At 40.6% G+C, this 20,317-nt stretch overlaps 1 protein-coding gene across 1 annotated transcript in view; it reads left to right on the top strand.

Moving 5' to 3' along the window:
- Window positions 1-20,317, top strand: part of LOC150090042 (muscle calcium channel subunit alpha-1-like) — a 1,145,904-nt gene that overhangs the window by 327,897 nt on the left and 797,690 nt on the right. Inside the window, exon 9 of the mRNA XM_090389719.1 lies at window positions 14,113-14,228. Within this exon, the coding sequence (XP_090245845.1) occupies window positions 14,113-14,228 (116 nt within the window). The remainder of the gene's footprint in view (window positions 1-14,112; window positions 14,229-20,317) is intronic.

Consider the following 20,317-nt stretch of genomic DNA (forward strand, 5'->3'; position numbering starts at 1 on the left):
GCCTGGTAACCCAAAGGTTGTGGGTTCAAATCCCACCTCGGGCTAGGATCAGAGTAAAATGCAAAAACTTTGGGAAGTGCATTATGGCCACAGAAGCCGACGTGCCAACAACTAATTAAAAAAAAAAAAAAAAAATTAACATAAATGAATTGTAAAGGCCAGCATCCCACACACTTAAGTATCAGCATAAACCTAACAAATACCAGTCAACAATAGCTGCTAATTCTTTGGATTTATGATGGAGACTCCTTGACTGTTTTTTTTTTTTTTTTTTAACAAAAAAAAAAAAAAAAAAACCGTAGGGATTTTTTGTTAAATTTGTAAGTAATTCAACTGGAGTTGCACTATAATTTTTTTCCCCTTTCCCCCAATTGTATTGAATTGGCTAGCAGGTAATCTGGTCTGTGTTGCAGAAAATATGTGAAACAGTATAAGTTGAACTATGTGTTGTTAGATACAGTATTTACCTGGTTTTTTTTTTTTGTTTGTGTTTGTGTGTGTGTAAAGCTAATTCATAATGTCCTTCACTGTGATGCCAGTGAAATATGATGCAGTGTGCAAGGCTTGTGTGCAAGATTTACCATGTATTATGAAATGTGAAAAGGCCTCAAGGTGGTACTTGTGCATATGTCCGTTCTGATATTCCATGTCAGAGACTTAGTAATTTGGATTCTCCTCTTTTCGATCTTCTCTGGCTTAAAATCTCTCTACCTCATTGTGTCAAATTCAGCTGTTGTCTCTACCGTTCTCTCAACTCCACTAATCACTTGGAGCTCTTTCACTTCCTCTCATTGTAACTTGACTTTCTCCAGTCCAACTTTCCTAACAGTGAGGTAATTTTCCTTGGTGATTTTAATGTTCACAACTCCAGCTGGCTTCCGTTTTCTAGTCACACTGACCCAGTTGGTCGAGGTGCTGAGGCTTTTGCAATTACTAATGACCTTGCACAGATTGTTCATTTACCTACAACTGGACAGTCCTAACCATACAGCCAACATGCTTGATCTTTTTCTCACAAACAACCCTTCTAAGTACACGTTCGTAGAAGTGGTCCTTTAGGCACCACAGATCACAACTTGGTGAGTGTCTCTTCTCCAGTGGAGCCTTTATCTCGTGGCTGTTCCCAACCTTGTGTTATTTGGCATTACAAGAATGCAAAATGGGAAGACCTGCGAGATTTCTTTTCTTTTTTTCCTTTGTCAGACTACTGTTTCAAAACTTCTGATGTCAACATTTGCTCAGATCATGTCAGTGAAATTATTCTTGTAGGAGTGGAATCCTTTATTCCACACTCTTCTTTAAAATCTCGTCCTTTATCTAAACCATGGTTTTCCAATAAATGTGCTAATGCTGTTCAAGAGAAGAACGTTGCATATCGTAACTGGCTTGTTTCCAATTCTTCAATTTCATTTTCTGCCTACACCAAAGCTCGCAACAATTATAAAGCAGTTATTATTCAGTCCAAACTAGATTTTGAACAGACTAAGAGTAGAAAACTTGCTTTCCCCAATGGTAGCCGAGCATTCTGGTCTCTTGCCAAAGCTATTGGCCACAAGTTTTGCCCATCTCTGCTTCCGGCGACTCCGTAGCCAGGTGGGAAGGAGTAGCAGTGCATAGCACACGCTTCTTGATTAGACCAGGGTTCGAGCCCATCACAACCAAATACGGAGGATGCGGAAAGGTCAGGGAATGACCACCGCATATTCCCGGAGCAATATGGCCTTAGCTGCTAATGCTCCTAAAAACCAAATAACAAACAAACTAACAAACAATCTCTGCTTCCACCTCTGTCAAAACCAGATGGTTTTGTTGTCACTTCAGCCAAGGATAAAGCTGACCTGCTAGCATCCCATTTTTCTTCCAACTCATGTATTAATGATCTTGGTAAAACACCTCCCACAATTCCCAACATACTCCATTCAATGCCTCCTGTGGTCTTCCGTCAAAAGGATGTCAGAAGGATTTTGAAGAATCTTGATGCAAAGAAAGCTCCAGGTCCTGATGGTATTTCTCCACTTGTTCTCAAAACCTACTCGTGAACTTACTCCTGTTCTTTGCCGCTTTTTTCACTTTCTTATTCCAAAGGTGTTTTTCCTTCTGCTTGGAAATTTGCTCATATCTAGCCAGTTCCTAAAAAGGGTGAGAAATCCCTCCCATCCAGTTATCATCCTATTCCAATTACTTCTACTCTTTCTAAAGTAATTGAGAAATCAGTTAACCGCCAAATCCTAAACTATTTAGAAACATTCCGTCTGATCAACGATCACCAGTATGGATTCTGTCAGTGTCTATCCACTGGGGATATTCTGGCTTATGTTACCCATTTATGGACTAATTCAATGGAAAGGTTCGGTGAAACACAAGTAGTTGCTCTTGACATCTCAAAGGCTTTTGATCATGTTTGGCATAAAGGTCTTCTAAACAAGCTTCCATCTTATGTTTTGCCAACTGTTTTTTGTAATTGGTTATCCAGTTTTCTCTCTGATCGCTCATTGAGGGTGATGATAGATGGCTCTCTGTCTTCTAACTTCTCCACTAATGCTGGTGTCCCCCAAGGTTCAGTTCTTTCCCCCACTCTTTTCTTGTTGTATATTAATGACCTTCTTCCATTGACTGGAAATCCTATTCATAGTTTTGCCGATGATAGGATATTGCATTCCACTTTCCATTTTGAGAAACCTTGCCCCAATCAGCTTGAACTTCTCGAATATCCGCTACCCGCTCCCTAAATGCCGATCTCCAGGTAATTCTCCCCCCTCGACATAGGCACCTGTACGTGGTGAGGGGACCTCCCAGTGACGCTGCTGGACTTCCAGACTAGCATCACTGGGATCCAACACCCACAGCCCAGGTTCCAGGCTTACATCAATGGAATCCGGTGTGTTTGCCGTGTGCTGCGACCCGTGGAAATTCGGAAAGGGGAATCCTGGTGGTTGAGGGGCCCAGCTTCAATACACCACTTTGGCCCCTGCTTCGACAAGATGGAAGGTCCTGGAAAGCCCGTCTAGGATCAATTGGCTAGTAGTCTCGCCTGCGAGGGTCAACCGTGTCAATGCCATGCCCCTACCCTCATGGTCCGAGGGACAGGATTCAGGCTGTCGGCGGTGCGGGTATGGTGTCTGGGTATCCCTGGCGTTCCACTCCTGAGCGCATTTATTGCATGCCGGGTAGTGGGCGTCCCTTTGGGCTCTGTGGTGGGTGGGGAGCCCGCGCACTGAACCATTTAAAAACTCCATGAATCCTGATAAATTTACTTCTTCAGGGGCACCAACCCGGTCCCTATCTGAAAATACAGACGGAGAGGCAGATAGCATTATTGCTACGAAGAGGCAGCGAACTGAAGTACCATCGGGGCCTGTTCCAAGGTTCCTAATTATACATTCCACCAGTGAAAAACCGATTGGTAAAATGTCACCCTTTTTTATACAAAAAGGGTTAGATGGGTTAGCAGGTTCACCCAAATCAGTTAAGAGGCTCCATTCTGGAGACCTTTTAATTGAATCTAAAAACGACAGGCAATCTGAACATCTAGTCCGAGTGACATCAATCGGAGGAGTACCCATAACAGTGAGCCGACCGGGCTAGCCGAGTGGGTAAAGTACCTGCCCGGCAACCCAAAGGTCGCGGGTTCGATTCCCGCCTCGGGCTTGGATCAAAGTACTGAAAAAACCTTGGGAGGTGCAATATGGCCACAGAAGCCGATGCGCCAACAACTACCAAATCAAAAAAAAAAAAAAAAAAAAAAAAAACCCATAACAGTGACACCACACAGAACATTAAATTCATCGAGAGGTGTAATTTCAGAGTGGGACCTTCTCGACGTTACCGAGGAGGAAATCTGCTCGGAATTGAAGTCACAGGGAGTTATTGCCGTCAAGAGAATTAGTGCGCATAGGGATGGGAAACTTGTTAAAACCAGGAGCATTATTCTGACTTTTAACTCGCCCAAGCCGCCTCCGTAGCCAGGTGGGAAGGAGCAGCAGTGCGTAGCACACGCTTCTTGATTAGACCGGGGTTCGAGCCCGTCACCACCAAATACGGAGGATGCGGAAAGGTCAGGAAATGACCACCGCATATCCCGGAGCAATATGGCCTTAGTTGCTAATGCTCCTAAAAAAAAAAAACCAAATAACAATAACAACTCGCCCAAACCTCCTGATGAGATTAAAGCTGGCTACATCAACTGTCCAGTGCATCTATATGTTCCAAACCCTTTACGGTGTTTTAAATGCCAGAAATATGGACATTCTCAAATGGCCTGCTGTGGAGTCCTTGCATGCGCTCGATGTGGTGCAAAGGACCATGAAACAACAGCATGTTCAGCCACAAAACCCACCTGCATTAACCGTGAGGGAGAACATCCAGCCTATTCACGAGCATGCCAGAGGTGGAAAGAAGAATAAGAAATTCAACGGCTGAAGGCAGAGCTGAACATATCGTACCAGGAGGCAAGGAAAGCGGTGAAACCTCTCAACATCAACAAACCTACCTACGCCCAGAAGGTAGCAGGGAGGTGTTCCATTGGAACTCAGACGGACATGTCCATCCCTCCAAAAGAATCATTTACTCCCATCGCACGTTATCTCTTAAGCTCCCAAAAACCTGCACAGAAGGACCAATCAGCTGCCACTCGTATATCGGTACCTCCTAATGCTCCACAAGTAACAAAAGCAATTGCAAAAGAAAAGAATAAGAAAGGTGAAGCATCCCTTAATACCCAAGAAAACATGGATGTCAAGCAGGAGGTACAAGAAGACTCAGTTTTGGAGCTCTTTGCTGGGGAGGAAATGGACACTGGACAGCGTCCTTCCTTCCTTCCCCAGGAAGGAGAAAGCCAAAGCTGAAAAAGGTAAGCCCTCAGCACCTCGGAAGCTGCCTGATGGACCCACCAAGCCAAAATAATGGCTAAATTCCTACAGTGGAACTGTCGTGGATTCCGGCAAAATACTGATGACATCAAGGCACTCCTACAAAAGCACAAACCAGCTTGCTTTTGCATACAGGAGACTTATTTAAAGGCAAATGATGACCCCACCATGCATAACATTACCATCATTCGTAAGGATAGAATTGTGGATGGTCCTGCTCACGGAGGAGTCGCAGTCCTCATCGGCAACCAGATTCCATTTCAGCCTTTGCAGCTTACAACTAGCATTGAGGCTGTAGTAATTCGCCTTTCAGTGGGGTTCTTATTAACTGTCTGCTCTGTTTATTTGCCACCTGAGATTGACATCCCACAGAAAGGCTTTGATGATCTTATCATGCAATTGCCTTCCCCTTGTTTAATTCTTGGGGATTTCAATGGACATAATACTCTGTGGGGTGGTGCTAACATCAATCGAAGGGGACAAGTCATAGAGCATATGCTCACTGACAATGACCTCTCCCTCTTAAATGTGGGAACAAACACCTTCTTCCACATGCCTACCCGTACATTCTCTGCCATTGATCTTTCTATCTGCTCCCCTTCTCTCCTTCCTTCACTTACTTGGGAGGTAGAAGAAAATCCATATGGAAGTGATCACTTCCCCATGATAACCACCCTAACTAGTGGCAGACCATGTTTGCCATTTAGTTTACCGTGGTGGAAGATTGATCAGGCTGACTGGAATGCCTTTCAATATCTGGCAAACCTTGACATCGCTACAGTCAGTCAGGAGCCAATCAATGAAGCAGTCATGTATGTCACAGAAACGATTGTCCAAGCAGCTGCAATTGCAATCCCAAAATCATCCAGCCGGTTCCCACTATTTCCCAAACCTTGGTGGAATTCAGAATGCAAGGCAGCAAAAAAAGCACAAAACAAAGCCTAGGGGATATTCCTCCGATATCCCACGACTGAAAATTTAATATCATTCAAACGTGCACGTGCGAAAGCGCGTTATGTACGACGTCAGAGCCAAAGGAAATCTTGGATTCGTTTTACATCTTCCATAACTCAAGCTGCTAGCTCAAAAGTAGTCTGGGATAAGATCCGGAAAATGAAGGGAAAATATTCACCATGCTCTTCAGTGATCCTCAAGCACAACGGATGTCCAATTGCAGATCGAACTGCAGTTGCAAATACTTTAGGGGAAACATTTGCAAAAATCTCTGCAATAACATCTTTTCCCGCAGAGTTTTTGGCCCTGAAAAAGAAAATTGAGAAAAACCCACCGAACTTCTCTTCAAAAGGGCTTGAATCGTATAACAAGCCCTTTTTACAGGAAGAGTTAAATGCAGCACTCTTTCTCACGCATGCAAGTGCTGTGGGGGCCCGATGACATCCACTACGAAATGCTAAAACACCTCTCACCACAATCTAAGGATCACCTTTTAGTTTTGTTTAACAGAATTTTTATTCACAAACAATTTCCGGATTCCTGGCAAAGGGCTATCGTCCATGCTTTCCCAAAACCAGGAAAAGATCCTAGCAATCCAAGTAACTATCATCCTATTGCTCTGACAAGCTGTTTGTGCAAAGTCCTGGAAAGAATGGTTAATGCACGCCTCGTATGGTATTTAGAAACAAATGGTCTGCTTTCCAGGACACAGTGCAGCTTCCGAAGAAATAGATCCACTCTGGATCATTTAATCCGATTGGAAACGTCCATTCGTGATGCTTTTATTAAATCCGAGCATTTGGTAGCAGTTTTCTTTGATATTGAAAAAGCGTACGACACAGCCTGGCGATTTGGAATTTTAAAAGACCTCTATAACTTTGGTCTTAGAGGTAGCCTAACTGTTTTTATTAAAAACTTTCTTTCGAATCGCCAATTTCAAGTCCGTTTAGGATCCACCCTCTCTCGAGTTTTATCTCAGGAAGAGGGAGTCCCACAAGGATCTGTTCTAAGTGTCACGCTTTTCGCAATCAAAATAAACTCTATCGCAGAACAACTTCCACCCACTGTAAACAATGCCCTCTATGTAGATGACTTTGCTATATTTGTAACCAAGTTACAAAGGAGGTTAGGCAGGCGAAGGCAGATAACGAGAAATCTTTGGCAAGGGATGCAAAGAAAAACAGCAAAGAGTTCTTTACTTATGTAAACTCTAGAAGGAAGGGGATGAATCAGATTGGTCCACTTGATATCGATGGGTCAACTGTTGATGATCCTGCTCAGGTAGCTAACAAACTAAATGAATATTTTGCATCCACATTCACACATGAGGAGTTATTTAGCGAGGGGAAAGCCAGAGGTGTATTCAACTCTAGCAGTAAGCTAGAGAATCTTGTAATAACTGAGAGTAAAGTGGAGGAGAAATTGTTGAAGATAAACACAAGAAAGGCACCCGGGGTGGATGGGATCTATCCAGTTATATTAAAGGAGGCAGCAAAGGAAGTAAGCAAACCCTTAGCCATAATTATGAGAGCTTCCTTGGACTCAGGGGAGGTACCCATAGACTGGATATGTGCAAATGTGACCCCAATTCACAAAGGAGGATCAAAGGCTGACACAAGTAATTATAGACCTGTGAGTTTAACTTCTGTTCCAGGAAAATTAATGGAGGCACTAGTTAAAGAAGCACTGCAGGATCATTTAGACAAGACTTCAGTTAGAGCTTGGACACAGCATGGTTTTGTTAAGGGGAAGTCTTGCCTGACCAATTTATTATTATTATTATTATTATTAGCCATATTGTGCAAGGAAGCCTGAGGCTTATACTGCACCAGCCAAAAAAAAATCTGAGTTACCCTGTGTGTGTGTGTGTGAGAGAGAGAGAGATTTTTTTTTTTTTTTTTTTGATTTGGTAGTTGTTGGCGCATCGGCTTCTGTGGCCATATTGCACCTCCCAAGGTTTTTGCAGTGCATCCAAGTTGATCAAAATTGATCCAGTGCATCTTGGATCAACTTTGATCCAAGCCCGAGGCGGGAATCGAACCCGCGACCTTTGGGTTGCCGGGCAGGTACTTTACCCACTCGGCTAGCCCGGCTGTGAGAGAGAGAGAGAGAGAGAGAGAGAGAGAGAGAGAGAGAGAGAGAGAGAGAGAGAGAGAGAGAGAGAGAAGGAAATCACCAAGAAAGAGAAGAATGATGATATCCAGCTGAGGACCCTGGGTGTGCCAAGCCCATACTCACCAGATGTGAGCCCCTGGGGTTAATTTGATTGGATACTATGATGCAATCACAAAGGAACTAGATGCAGGGAATAACTTTGATATTATATACTTGGATCTTAGAAAGGCTTTTGATACTGTTGCACATGGAAGACTGCTGCACAAATTGGAGCAGTGTGACATTGGAGGTAAATTGCTGCTGTGGATAAAGGGGTGGCTGAGGGGGAGAAGACAGAGAGTGGTAATCAATGGACACTGCTCGTCGTGGACTAATGTTATTAGTGGAGTCCCTCAGGGCTCAGTGTTGGGTCCATTATTGTTTTCTGTATTTATAAATGATATTGATGATGGAATATCAAGCTTAATGTCGATGTTGCAGACGATACAAAGGTAGGCAGGGTTGTCAAGGACACTACTGACACTATGCTGCTGCAACAGGATCTGGAAAGGTTGAGCAGATGGGCCGAGAGGTGGCAAATGAAGTTTAACATTGACAAATGTAAAGTACTACACATGGGAAACAGCAACCCCAGAGCAACGTATCAACTCTGTGGTACTACAGTGGTAGAGAATGAAAGGGACCTGGGGGTGGTTGTGCAGGCAGATATGAAGTTCTCTGGGCAGTGCAGACGGGCTGCAAGAGTAGCTCATGGTGTATTGTCAATGATATATAGGAATTTTTCTAGCAGGGATAAGGAGGTGATTATTCCTGGGTCAGGCCACACCTAGAGTACTGTATACAGGTCTGGAGGCCTCATTTCAAGAAGGATGTAGAGCTGCTGGAACAAGTACAGAGAAGGGCAACAAGATTAGTGAATGGAACAAAGGGGTGCTCTTACGAAGAAAGGCTTAAGTTTTGCAAATTACAGTGTCTGGAGACTAGGCACCAGCGACGTGATCTGATAGAGGTGTATAAAGCCTTGAATGGTTTGAGCATGCTCAATGCTGATGGGATTCTTCCTCTCGCTCAGCATAATCACCTGAGAGGGCATAAATTCAAATTGAGGAAAGACAGATGTAGGATAGACGTGTGGAAATTTGCCTTTAGCCAGCGGGTGGTTGGTTGGTCGAACAGACTTCCATCCCTTGTCGTGGAAGTTGATAGCCTAAATAAGTTTAAGGCTCAGCTGGACAGGTATTTTGAACGAACAGAGGGGTGAAGTGGAAGTGGGTTTTTTTTTTTTTTGTCTGATGCTGCATAAGCTTGCTTTCTTGCATCAAATGCCTCTACTAATGCTAATTTTGTCATTCATGCAATATGAGGGTCATTGAAAGGAAACTGCAGAAAACCATTGATCATCTTACAGCTTGGTCTTTGGCTAATGGGTTCAGATTTTCATCACAGAAGACCGTTTGTGTACACTTCTGTCGCAAACGTAGTCTTCATCCTGACCCAGAATTAAGGCTTTGGCCAAATAACATCCCAGTTGTAGCAAAATTCAAATTCTTTGGACTTATTTTTGACAAAAAGCTGACATTTTTACAACATATTCGTCAGCTGAGGACAAGATGTGTCAAAGGGCTTAAGATCCTTTGTGCCCTTTCGTCAACTTCATGGGGTGCAGATCGTTCTACCCTTCTTCGTCTTTACCGAGCACTTGTCCGTTCCAAACTCGACTGTGGGTCTCAGGTTTATGGTTCTGCTAGAGATAGTGCACTTCGGTGGTTAGATCCAATCCACCATTAAGCCATCCGGACAGCCACTGGAGCATTTCGCACATCTCCTGTCCAAAGCCTTTACGTTGAAGCAAATGAACCATCTCTGTCTCTTCGACATAAGCAGTTGTCCTTACAGTGCGCCTTCAAATTAAAATCCCTGCCCGATCATCCCACGTGGCCATCTGTTTTTGAGCCGCGCTGGGAAAACCTCTACAACACCCGTCAGACTGCCAACAAACCTTTTGGTATTCGCATTCAAGGGCTGCTGAATGAGCTAAACTTGACGGTAGACAATGTTGCCCAGTCACCAAGGCAATTCTTTCCACCCTGGCATGCTTATTTTCCAACTTGCGACTTCTCCCTTAAGATCTAGGAGAAGGCTACTACACCGCCATCTATCTACCAGCAACTCTTTGCATCACATAGACAGCAGTATTCTGACTTTCTGCCAGTCTATACAGATGGCTCAAAGTTAGAATGTTATGTGGGATCTGCTGTTGTGTTCCCCTCCAAAACATTATCCTATAAGATCCCACAAGAAACTAGCATTTATACTGCAGAGTTGCATGCAACTCTTCAGTATAAATAATGTGATCTAGGCAAACAGCCCTAGATCACATTAAAAATCGCGGCTACCAGAGGTATATGATTTATTGCGATTCATTGAGCATGTTACAGGCTCTGGTATCAGTGAGTTTTAACACTCATCTGATCCTGTCCAGGATCTGGCAGATTCTTTTTTCTCTCATGAAATTAGAATTCTATATTCGCTTTTGCTGGATCCCAAGCCACATTAGGATCCGGGGAAATGAATCGGCTGATGCCGCTGTTAAATCAGCCATTTCCCTGGATAGTCATTGCCTGTCAGTCCCCTATACAGACTACAGTCAAATAATACGTTCTAAATTACTTTCCCATGGCAAGATTCTTGGCACGGACAGGCCACAAATAAACTACATCACATTAAGCCTGTAATTATGCAATGGCAGTCCAGTCTACGCAGGTTCCGAAGAGAGGAAGTTGTTCTTGCTCAGCTCCGCATGGGTCATAGTCATCTAACCCATTCCTACTTGCTGAGGGCGGATGACCCACCTATGTGCGAGAGGTGTAATGTTATTTTAACTGTCTGTCATATTTTAATAGAATGTCCTGTTTTTATAGAAGCACGACGCTTGTGTGTTTTACTGATTTTAATAATTTGACTGAGCCATTTACATTCAGTCAGATAATATAGGTGACAGAGACAATATGTCCGATGTTTTTAACTTTTTACAATCTATTAATTTTTATTCAAGGATCTAAGTTTTTATACTTTTTATGCTTTTTTTTATCCTTTTTAAGATAATAATTAATTGCTTGACGTGGTAGCCTTGGCTACCAAAATGTTTAGTAGCATTTTAAATTTGACTTGGCACATTATGGCCTTAGCTGCCAATGCGCCATTAAAAACCAAACCAAACCAGGTAATTCTCCAGTGGGCCAAAGACAACTTAGTTGATTTCAATCCTTCTAAAACTCAGTCTTGTCTTATATCTCACAAAAAGGATTCTTCTGCTCCTATGCTTATCTTTGGTGAAACTCTGATTTCTAGGCAAAATGATATATGTCTTTTGTTGATTACTCTGACTTCTAATCTCTCTTGGCACAAGCACATTACAAATACTGCTTCATCTGTATCTAAAAAACTTGGTTTTCTCTTTTGCTCTCGGCATTATTTTTCCTCCAAACAGCTGTTCACTCAGTACAAATCGCAAATGTGCCCTACCATGGAATATTATTCCCACATCTGGGGCGGTGGCCCGAAAACCTCTCTCAGGCTCCTAGATTCCATTTAGAAGAGGGAAAGTTAGGTTAATTAATGACTCCTCTCTAACATAGTCTCTCCACTCACTGTCTCAAGACTTACTGTTTCTGCTGCATGTCTTTTCTAGAGATACTTCCATGTGCACTGTTCCTCTGAATTGGCTTCTATAATTCGCGCTCTCTCTTTCAAAACAGTCTGAACACGTGCCGCAACTAGCCAACATGCATTTACTGTCCAACTTCAAACTCATAGAACCAACTGTTCATATTCCTCGTTTATTCATTCAACTGCAGTTATCTGGAACAACCTTCCTTCATACATATTTCCTGAAAATTAGTCTACTGTCAGCAAATATCATCTTTCGTCTTCTCAACCTCCAACCCAATCATGGTAATAAGTACTATAGGTTCTAATACCTCTCGTGTTTGGGATTTTCATAAAAAAAAAAAAAAAAAACTCCTCTTTCCTTATATATTTATTAGCCTGCTGGGATCTTTAAATTCCCTTTATAGAAATTTGCAATCTTTACAATAATAAAGGATTCTTAAAACAAAGCCAAATCACACAATTTAAAATCAAATCGAACCGTCAAGCAGTAAAATGCAATCTAATTTGCTTAAAAAAAAAAAAAAAAAAAAAAACCACCTTTTCCCCCTCTTCTTCTTTCCTTTTCCTCAATTTTCAATCAATAACTGACAATATTTAGAAATGCAATGTGCTCCTAAATTCACTTCCCAATCCCAAAAGTTTCTGAACTCAGTTAATTCAATCAAATATTTAATTAACTATTAATATAATACAGAAACTACAACTTTAAGTCCAACTGAGTTATCTAATCCAAAACCACTATCCACAGTCATCTACCTTTTCAAAAAAAAGAAACCCATTCGATTAATTACTACTTTTTAACTGTTGATCGATTGGCAGAGATTTTGTTAGTCACTCGATTAATTACCTGAAGTTCCTATAGTTCCTTTACTTCTTAATACAAATATGGAGACGAACGTCATGGCATACGATTCCCCCTCCAAAACTTCAGTGGTAACTTCGACTGTTACCACATGGTAGCCATATTGGTTCTTCCGATTTGGCAACACACTTACTTTAACTTAAAATTTCTCAAGAAATTTGTTCTGTAATCACACCAAAATTTCTTAGTACACTAAGCAGCTCTTCATAATCATAACTGAGTAGATACGATACTTCCTGAATCAAAGAACAGGAGACAAGAAGAATGCTACTGAATTCCCTGGAGTGTGTGAATCTGTTCTGCTACAGTCCTTCCTCAATTTGAATTTGTCCCCCCCCCCCCCCCCGATATGTGTGTAGTCTCAGCAAGAAAAAGAATCTGACCATTAGCTTATATAAGGAGATAATCAACTCCTTATCTCTGCTATAAAAATTCCTGTATATCATTGAGACGACACCATGAGCTACACTTGCAGACTGTCTGCACGGCTCAGAAAACTTCATATCTGACTACACAGTTACCCCCAGGTCTTGTGCATTCTCCACTATGCTGAGTGTAGTTTCTTACAGTTGATATGCTACTCTGTGGTTTTTGCTGCCTGCATGCCATACATTTACATTTGTAAATGTTAAACTTCAGTTGCCACCTTGCAGGCCATCTGCTCAATTTCTCTACATCCTGTTGCATTAGCGTACTGTCATTAGTTTCATTAACGACCTTGCCAATCTTCGTATTGTCTGGATACTTGGACATTAACCCTGTGATATACCTTCATCAGTATCATTAATAAATATAGAAAACAACAATGGGCCCAACACTCAACCCTGGGGATCTTCACTAATAACATTAGTCCATGAAGAGCAGTGTCCATTGACTCTGTCTTCTTCCACTTAACCACCCGTTTATCCATAGCAGCAATTTGCCCTTACTGCCATACTGCTCCAATTTGCACAGTAGTCTTCCACGTGCAATAGTATCAAAAGCTTTCCTAAAATTCAAGTAAAAAAGTTTTGTTTTCCAGTTCTTATGTCACAACAAACTGACTCAGCATTGTACTGACCAACAATGTGAACTGGATGCACTGCCATAGATTTTATGTGCTTCTTTACTAAGAGCATAATCCCTCCTCTCCTTTCTGTGCCTGTTCTATTTAAGTGTATTCCATCCCTGTAGAAACAGTCTCGTCTGTTAACAAGCACAGACCACACTCAGAAAAATTCTACCCCAATCAGCTTTGTACAATCTCTCTGGGGCCAAAATGATTGACAAGGCCCTTGTGTACTCCTTCATATTGTGTCTGAGCAGAATTGCAGACACTTTCAAATTTAATTCTAACTCACGACTTTTTCTCAGCATTGCCCTGTGTGCTTGTTAAGTAAGTTCTCAAATCACATTCTCCTAATGTCATTAATGCCAACATGTACAACAGTGTCAAATTTTTGGGTCTTTAAAAGATATCTGCTCTACTGTGCTATCAACTTTTGCCCCTGGAAGACATACCTTGCCTGGATATGTCTTCCAGGACCATAGATGATATGATCGTAGGTGACAAAGTTTTATTATTTTAGCACATCATGATATAATAAACTCCTGTATAGTATTATTTTTATAGTTATAATTGCTCATTTCTTTTTGCTGTAGTGAATTTTCCAAGGAAAGAGAGAAAGCTAAAGCTAGAGGTGATTTTCACAAGCTTCGGGAAAAACAGCAGATTGAAGAGGACTTAAGAGGTTACTTAGATTGGATTACTCAAGCAGGTATCTATCTCCTTTTTATCAAAATCGAGGTATTCTTAGTATATGTTTAATACCAGATGACCAAATCATCATCATCAGCCATTTTTAATCCACTGCAGGATGAAGGCCTCTCCAGCAACTTTCCAGTTCCTTCTGTTTTGAGCACTGGCCATCCATTTACTACCCATGAACTCATGAATTTCATCTATCCATCTCTGCCTCTGTCTTCCAGGTTTTCTTCTAGCTCCTCTTGGCTACCATTCTGTTATTTTCTTAGTCCTTCTGTCATCATGTCTTCGAGCTATGTGTCCTGCCCAAGACCATTTTAGTTCTTTAGTTTTGATAAGAATGTCCTTTACTTGAGTTTGCTGTCTAATCCATGTGTTTCTCTTCTTATCTAACAGTCTGATTCCCAATATAATTTGTTCCATTCTTTGCTGTGTAGTTCGCAGCTTCTCTTCCATTCTTTTGGTGAGTGCCCAAGTTTCGCTTCCATAAGTCATGATGGGGAGTATACATTGGTTCATTATTTTACGTTTCAGACAAACTGGGATATTGCTCTTCAGTATGTCACTATATTTCCTGAATGCTATCCATCCAAAATTTATTCTTCTCTTGACTTCCAGCCATTTATCATTATTACAGCTAATAACTTGTCCCAGATAAGTATATGACTCCACCTTTTCAATTACTGCTCCTTCAATCATTATGTCCCTTTCTGTGGCATACTTGTTCATTATTACTTTTGTTTTAGCCATATTCATCTTTAGTCCAAAATCCTTACTAACTGTGCATAACTGATTAAGATTTTCCTCTAATTCTTTGGATCGTGGATTATGACCACAATGTCATCTGCAAATCGTAAATGGTTTAAGTACTCTCCATTCACATTGCCTCCTTTCTGCGACCAGTCTAATCTTCTGAAAGCTTCCTCAAGGGCATAAGTAAACAGCTTCGGAGATATGGTGTCTCCTTGTTGTACTCCTTTCTCGATTTGAAATTTCCTACTGTCTTTGTCTAGTCTAATAAAGGAGGTAGCACTCTCATATATTTTCTTCAAAGCCATAATTTGTGGGGTATCTATGCCTTGTCTTTCCAGTGCCGGAAACATTGCCTTATGCTGTATGGAGTCAAATGCCCTTTCATAAACCACAAATGACTGGCATAATGGTGTTTTATATTCATTTGCTTTCTCCATTAGCTGTGATGTTACATGAAGGTGATCCATAGTTGAGAATCCTGTCCTTAAGCCAGCTTGCTCTTTCGGTTGATTCTCATCAAGTATTCTTTCTAATCTGTTAGTAATGATCGTTGTGAACAACTTGTAGATGTGGTATAACAAGCTGATTGGTCTATAATTTCCAATTTCTGATTTATCTCCTTTCTTATGCAACAAAACTATGATTGCATTATTCCACTGCTTAGGCGTCACACTTTTTCTAACGCACTTTTTGAAGAGCCTTGCCAGTTTATGTGTTATGTCTCTTCCTCCCAATTTTAACAATTCTACAGTAACTTCATCTTCCCCCGGGGCTTTCTGATTCTTCATTTTCTTCAATGAATGTTCTACCTCATCAGGAAGAATATTGGGTATGTCGTATGTGTGATGACGTATGATGACCAAATTGTGTACACTTAATATAGAAAAATGAAAAATTATAGAAAAATGGTCACTGTGTTGACAGGTTACTTGAGAAAGTGGGATGATGTTGTATACTGTATAAGTGAATTATGTAAAAGATTTTAATTTTGAAACTGACTACCAGGTATTATAGAACTAGATTACAGATTAACTCTGTTAAAGTGAAATTTTCAGAAATTATAGGGTTCAGCAGGTCTGCAGCAATGTTTATATAATTTATAATGTTTAAATTAACACAAGAACCAAAAATCTTGTATGAGATAGTTGGTTCTGGTTTATGATAAATTAGTTATTCTTCACCTACTTAAAGTTATTAATTAACAAACTCGACTCATGGAATAACTTTAGCATTAGTAGAGGCATATGATGCAAGAAAGCAAGCTTATGCAGCATCAGCCAAAAAAAAAAAAAAAAAAAAAAAAAAAACCACCACTTCCATTTCACTCCTCCATTCGTTCGAAATACCTGTCCAGCTGAGCCTTAAATGTATTTAAGCTATCAACTTCTACTACAGGGGATGGAAGTCTGTTCCACCAACCAACTACCTGCTGGCTAAAGGCAAATTTCTGCACAGCTGTCCTACATCTGACTTTCCTCAATTTGAATTTATGCACTCTCAGGTGATTATTCTGAGCAAGAGGAAGAATCATATCGGCATTGAGCATCTTTATACTATGTAATGGCAATTTCTGTGTTTTGTACTACAACAAAACCCGTCACTCTGGTGGTGAACCATGGAACTATTCTTTTATTTCTGAGCAGACTCCATTAAATTTTATGCCTGATTATATAAAAAGTTCTTTTTTTATTGTGACTTTGTATTTTTAAACTTTGTATTTTTAAAAAGCAGCTCAGTTCTTTATAACCACCCTGCACTGTTTCATCTAATATTTTGATGTAAATACCTAAAGAAGTCTTTTTAAGAAATCAATACTAAAAGTCTGTTTACAGCAAAGATCCAGTTTTCCAGTGCAAAAAAAAAAAAAAAAAAAAAAAAAAAAACCCCAAAAATCTTCTAATTTCACTCATCCACTTGCTCCAAATTGTTTGTCTAGTTCTGCCTTGAATCTGTTTAAGCTATCAACTGCTACAATGCCAGATGGAAGTTTGTTCCAGCAATCAACCTCACGCTGGCTAAAGGCATACTTCTGCACATCTGTCCTACAACTGTCTTTCCTCAATTTGAATTTATGTCCTCTCAGGCAATTATTCTGAACAAGGGGACGAATCCCATCAGCATTGAGCATGCTCAAATCATTCAAAGCTTTATACACCATCAGATTACCTCGCAGGTGCCTAATCTCCAGACACTGTAATTTGCAAAACTTTAGCCTTTCTTCATAAGAACAACCCTTTGTTTCAGGCTTATGTTGCACCAGCTGAAAAAAAATTTCTGAATGAGAGAGAGAGAGAGAGAGAGAGAGAGAGAGAGAGAGAGAGAGAGAGAGAGAGAGAATGAAGTAGAAGGGATTCACCAAGAAATAATAGAAGTATGATGATATCCAGCTCAGGACCCTGGGTGTACCAAGCCCATGCTCACCAGATGTAAGCCCCTGAGATAGGGCTGACATCTGGTGAGCATGGGCTATTGTGATGATAATTGGAATAAGGTAGATGGAAACTTAACTTTAGATTAAGAGATAACTACAGTTGAAAAAACTGTTGCTCTACAATAATTACCTGTATAAAGAGCATCAAATTCTGGGACCTACTGATCCCTTGATCACAGGCACAAATCCCTCTTGGTAGTCAGTTTATTCAGGCATGTAAAAAATGGTGCACTATGGCCATAGATGCTGATGCGCCTAAAAAATTCCCAAACAAACAAACAGCATGTAAGAAAAGGGAGAAGATGTCATAAAAGAGCAATTAACCTATGATTGGTGAATGAGAGAGACCGCGGTAACCTATCCTTCCCTTTAAAGATTAGTTTCTTGTATTTATGTACATGGTTTTATACCCCGAGTTAACAACAATGAGGGGGAGAAATAAATGCACATTTCTGTCCCCTCCATTATAAATTTTATAATCTTCCTCAAAAGATGCTGCCGTATTGCAAATGTTCTCTGAGAAGTTCTCCGAATAGTGTAAACAGGTGGCCAGGAAAGCTTATGATGTTCTATAAGACAATTGCAAGTCTACATTTGGAATACAATACTGTGTGCAGATATGGAGACCTCATCTTAAAAAAAAAAAAAAAAAAAAAAAAAAAAGACGTTGACCTTGAAAGGTCCAAAGACAGGCAACTCACATTGTTAGATTGACAAAAGGGCAACTGTAAGAGGAATAATTTTGAATATGTGGGCTGTTAAAAAAATCAAGTTTTATAGACTTTTTGCTTGAAACATGGTGATTCCTTTCTACTTCTGACTCTCTCAGGGTAATTCAGAATTTTTTTTTTTTTTTTTTGGCTGGTGCCGTATGCCTAGGGCTTCCTTGCACCATAAAGGGGACCTGATTAAGATCTATAAGGCTCTGAGAGGGGATAACAAAATAAATTAAGGCATTATTTTCACTGCTATAAAGGATTCCTGAACGGCTATAATTCCAAATTATGGTCAAAGAGATTCAGACTGGATTGCAGGAAGTTTTTTTCTTTTAGCCAGCAATTTCTTCGTTAGGGCTGGAACAAGTTGCTGCCACAAATAGTTGAGGTTGACAGTTTGAAGCAGTGTCAGCTGACACTGCTTCAAAATTTGTCCAGCATCAACTACCTGGATAGTTACCTATGTGAGGAGAGAAGCGTATTAGTCTGTTTTCTTATCTACTTTTTATATCTTTTATTTTTTTATATCTTCCATTATATTATTATTATTTTTTTAAATTTATTTTTTTAAATTTATTTTTATTTCATTTATTAGTCTATTTAATTTTATTATTTTTGAATAATGTTAATAATACAGTGGTGCCTCGCAATTCGACTATAATCCGTTGCCAAACTAGAGTCGAATTGCGAATTTGTCGAATTGCGGGTCAATATTTTCCATATAAGTTTATGGAAAATTGATTAATTCGTTGTTGGAGAGAAATACACAGTATTATTGACTTTACTATATTCTACTATATAACAAACGAAATTACAAAATACATAATGAGTACATACATTTCATTGAGCCTTAGATGTTGGAAGGATGTTTTATTTATTTCTTGCTCTACCCTTTCTCTTCTCCTCTTGGCTTGAATGGAGATGAGGAATTGATCAAGCGTGGACTGTCTCTCCCTCTTTTTCAAGATAGCCTTGAAGTGATGCATGGTAGTGTTGTTAAACAAGTCTGTCATTCTAGTTACAACAGCAGTGTTGGGGTGCCATTTTAAACAAGCAGACTGCACCTTCCCCCAATGGAATAAAATTTCTTTAATGGCAGCTGTTGGCATCGGCCCTTTTTCCCTGTCTTCTTCAAGTTAAATTTCCTTTTCTCTCTCTTTTGCTTCCTGTTCACTGAGTGTTTTGAGTTCTTCCACGGTTGGTTCGTCATCGTGATCCTCCACAAGCTCTTCCACATCAGCCTCACAACTGCTCCTATGTCAAGGTTCTCCGCCATCGAAATGATTTCTTGCATGGCTGCAGTTGCTTCTGATTCTTCAGCGGCTTGGACTGCATTGTTGTCATCCCGAAAAAAGGAAGGAACGAGTTTCTTCCATGATGACACAAAGGGTCCTCTGTGTCACTCCCTCCCAGGCAGCTTTAATAAAGGAAATGGCGTGAAGAATATTGAACTTAGTCTTCCAGAACTGCTTCAGTGTCTTATCAGAAGAATGAGTCGCGTCAAAAAGCTGTGAAAACAAAGCCATGGTGTAAAGTTTTTTTAAAGGGTGCTCTTACGAAGAAAGGCTTAAGATTTGCGAATTACAGTGTCTGAAGACTAAGCACCAGCGAGGTGATCTGATAGAGGTGTACAAAGCCTTGAATGGTTTGAGCATGCTCAATGCTGATGGGATTTTTCCTCTTGCTCAGAATAATCACCTGAGAGGGCACAAATTCAAATTGAGGAAAGACAGATGTAGGATAGATGTGTGGAAATTTGCCTTTAGCCAGCGGGTGGTTGGTAGGTGGAACAGACTTCCATCCCTTGTCATGGAAGTTGATAACCTAAATAGTAGCTAAGAATAGAAACAGGTGCAGGTATACTTGCGTGTACACCAATGCTAGGAGTTTAGTAAATAAATTTGATGAATTTGAGGTATTGCTCAAAACATCAAAGGCAGATATTGTTGGGATATCAGAGACGTGGTGTCACACAGATAAAGGGATGCAGAACTGCAATTTGGGGAGTACAACGTCTACAGAAAGGATAGACAGGATAGGAAGGGGGGAGGGGTTATGCTATTAGTTAAGAAACACATAAAAACCAAGGAAGTGAAGCCAGTCGACATCGCTGGACAGTGCAGTGTTGAGTCAGTTTGGTGTGACATAAGCATTGGGAGATCAAAATTGAGAGTAGGAATGTGCTATAGGCCTAATGACTCT

The sequence above is a fragment of the Mastigoproctus giganteus genome, chromosome 2, assembly GCF_048544385.1.
Source record: "Mastigoproctus giganteus isolate SK-2022 chromosome 2, ASM4854438v1, whole genome shotgun sequence".
Classification (NCBI taxonomy): Eukaryota; Metazoa; Arthropoda; class Arachnida; order Uropygi; family Thelyphonidae; genus Mastigoproctus; species Mastigoproctus giganteus.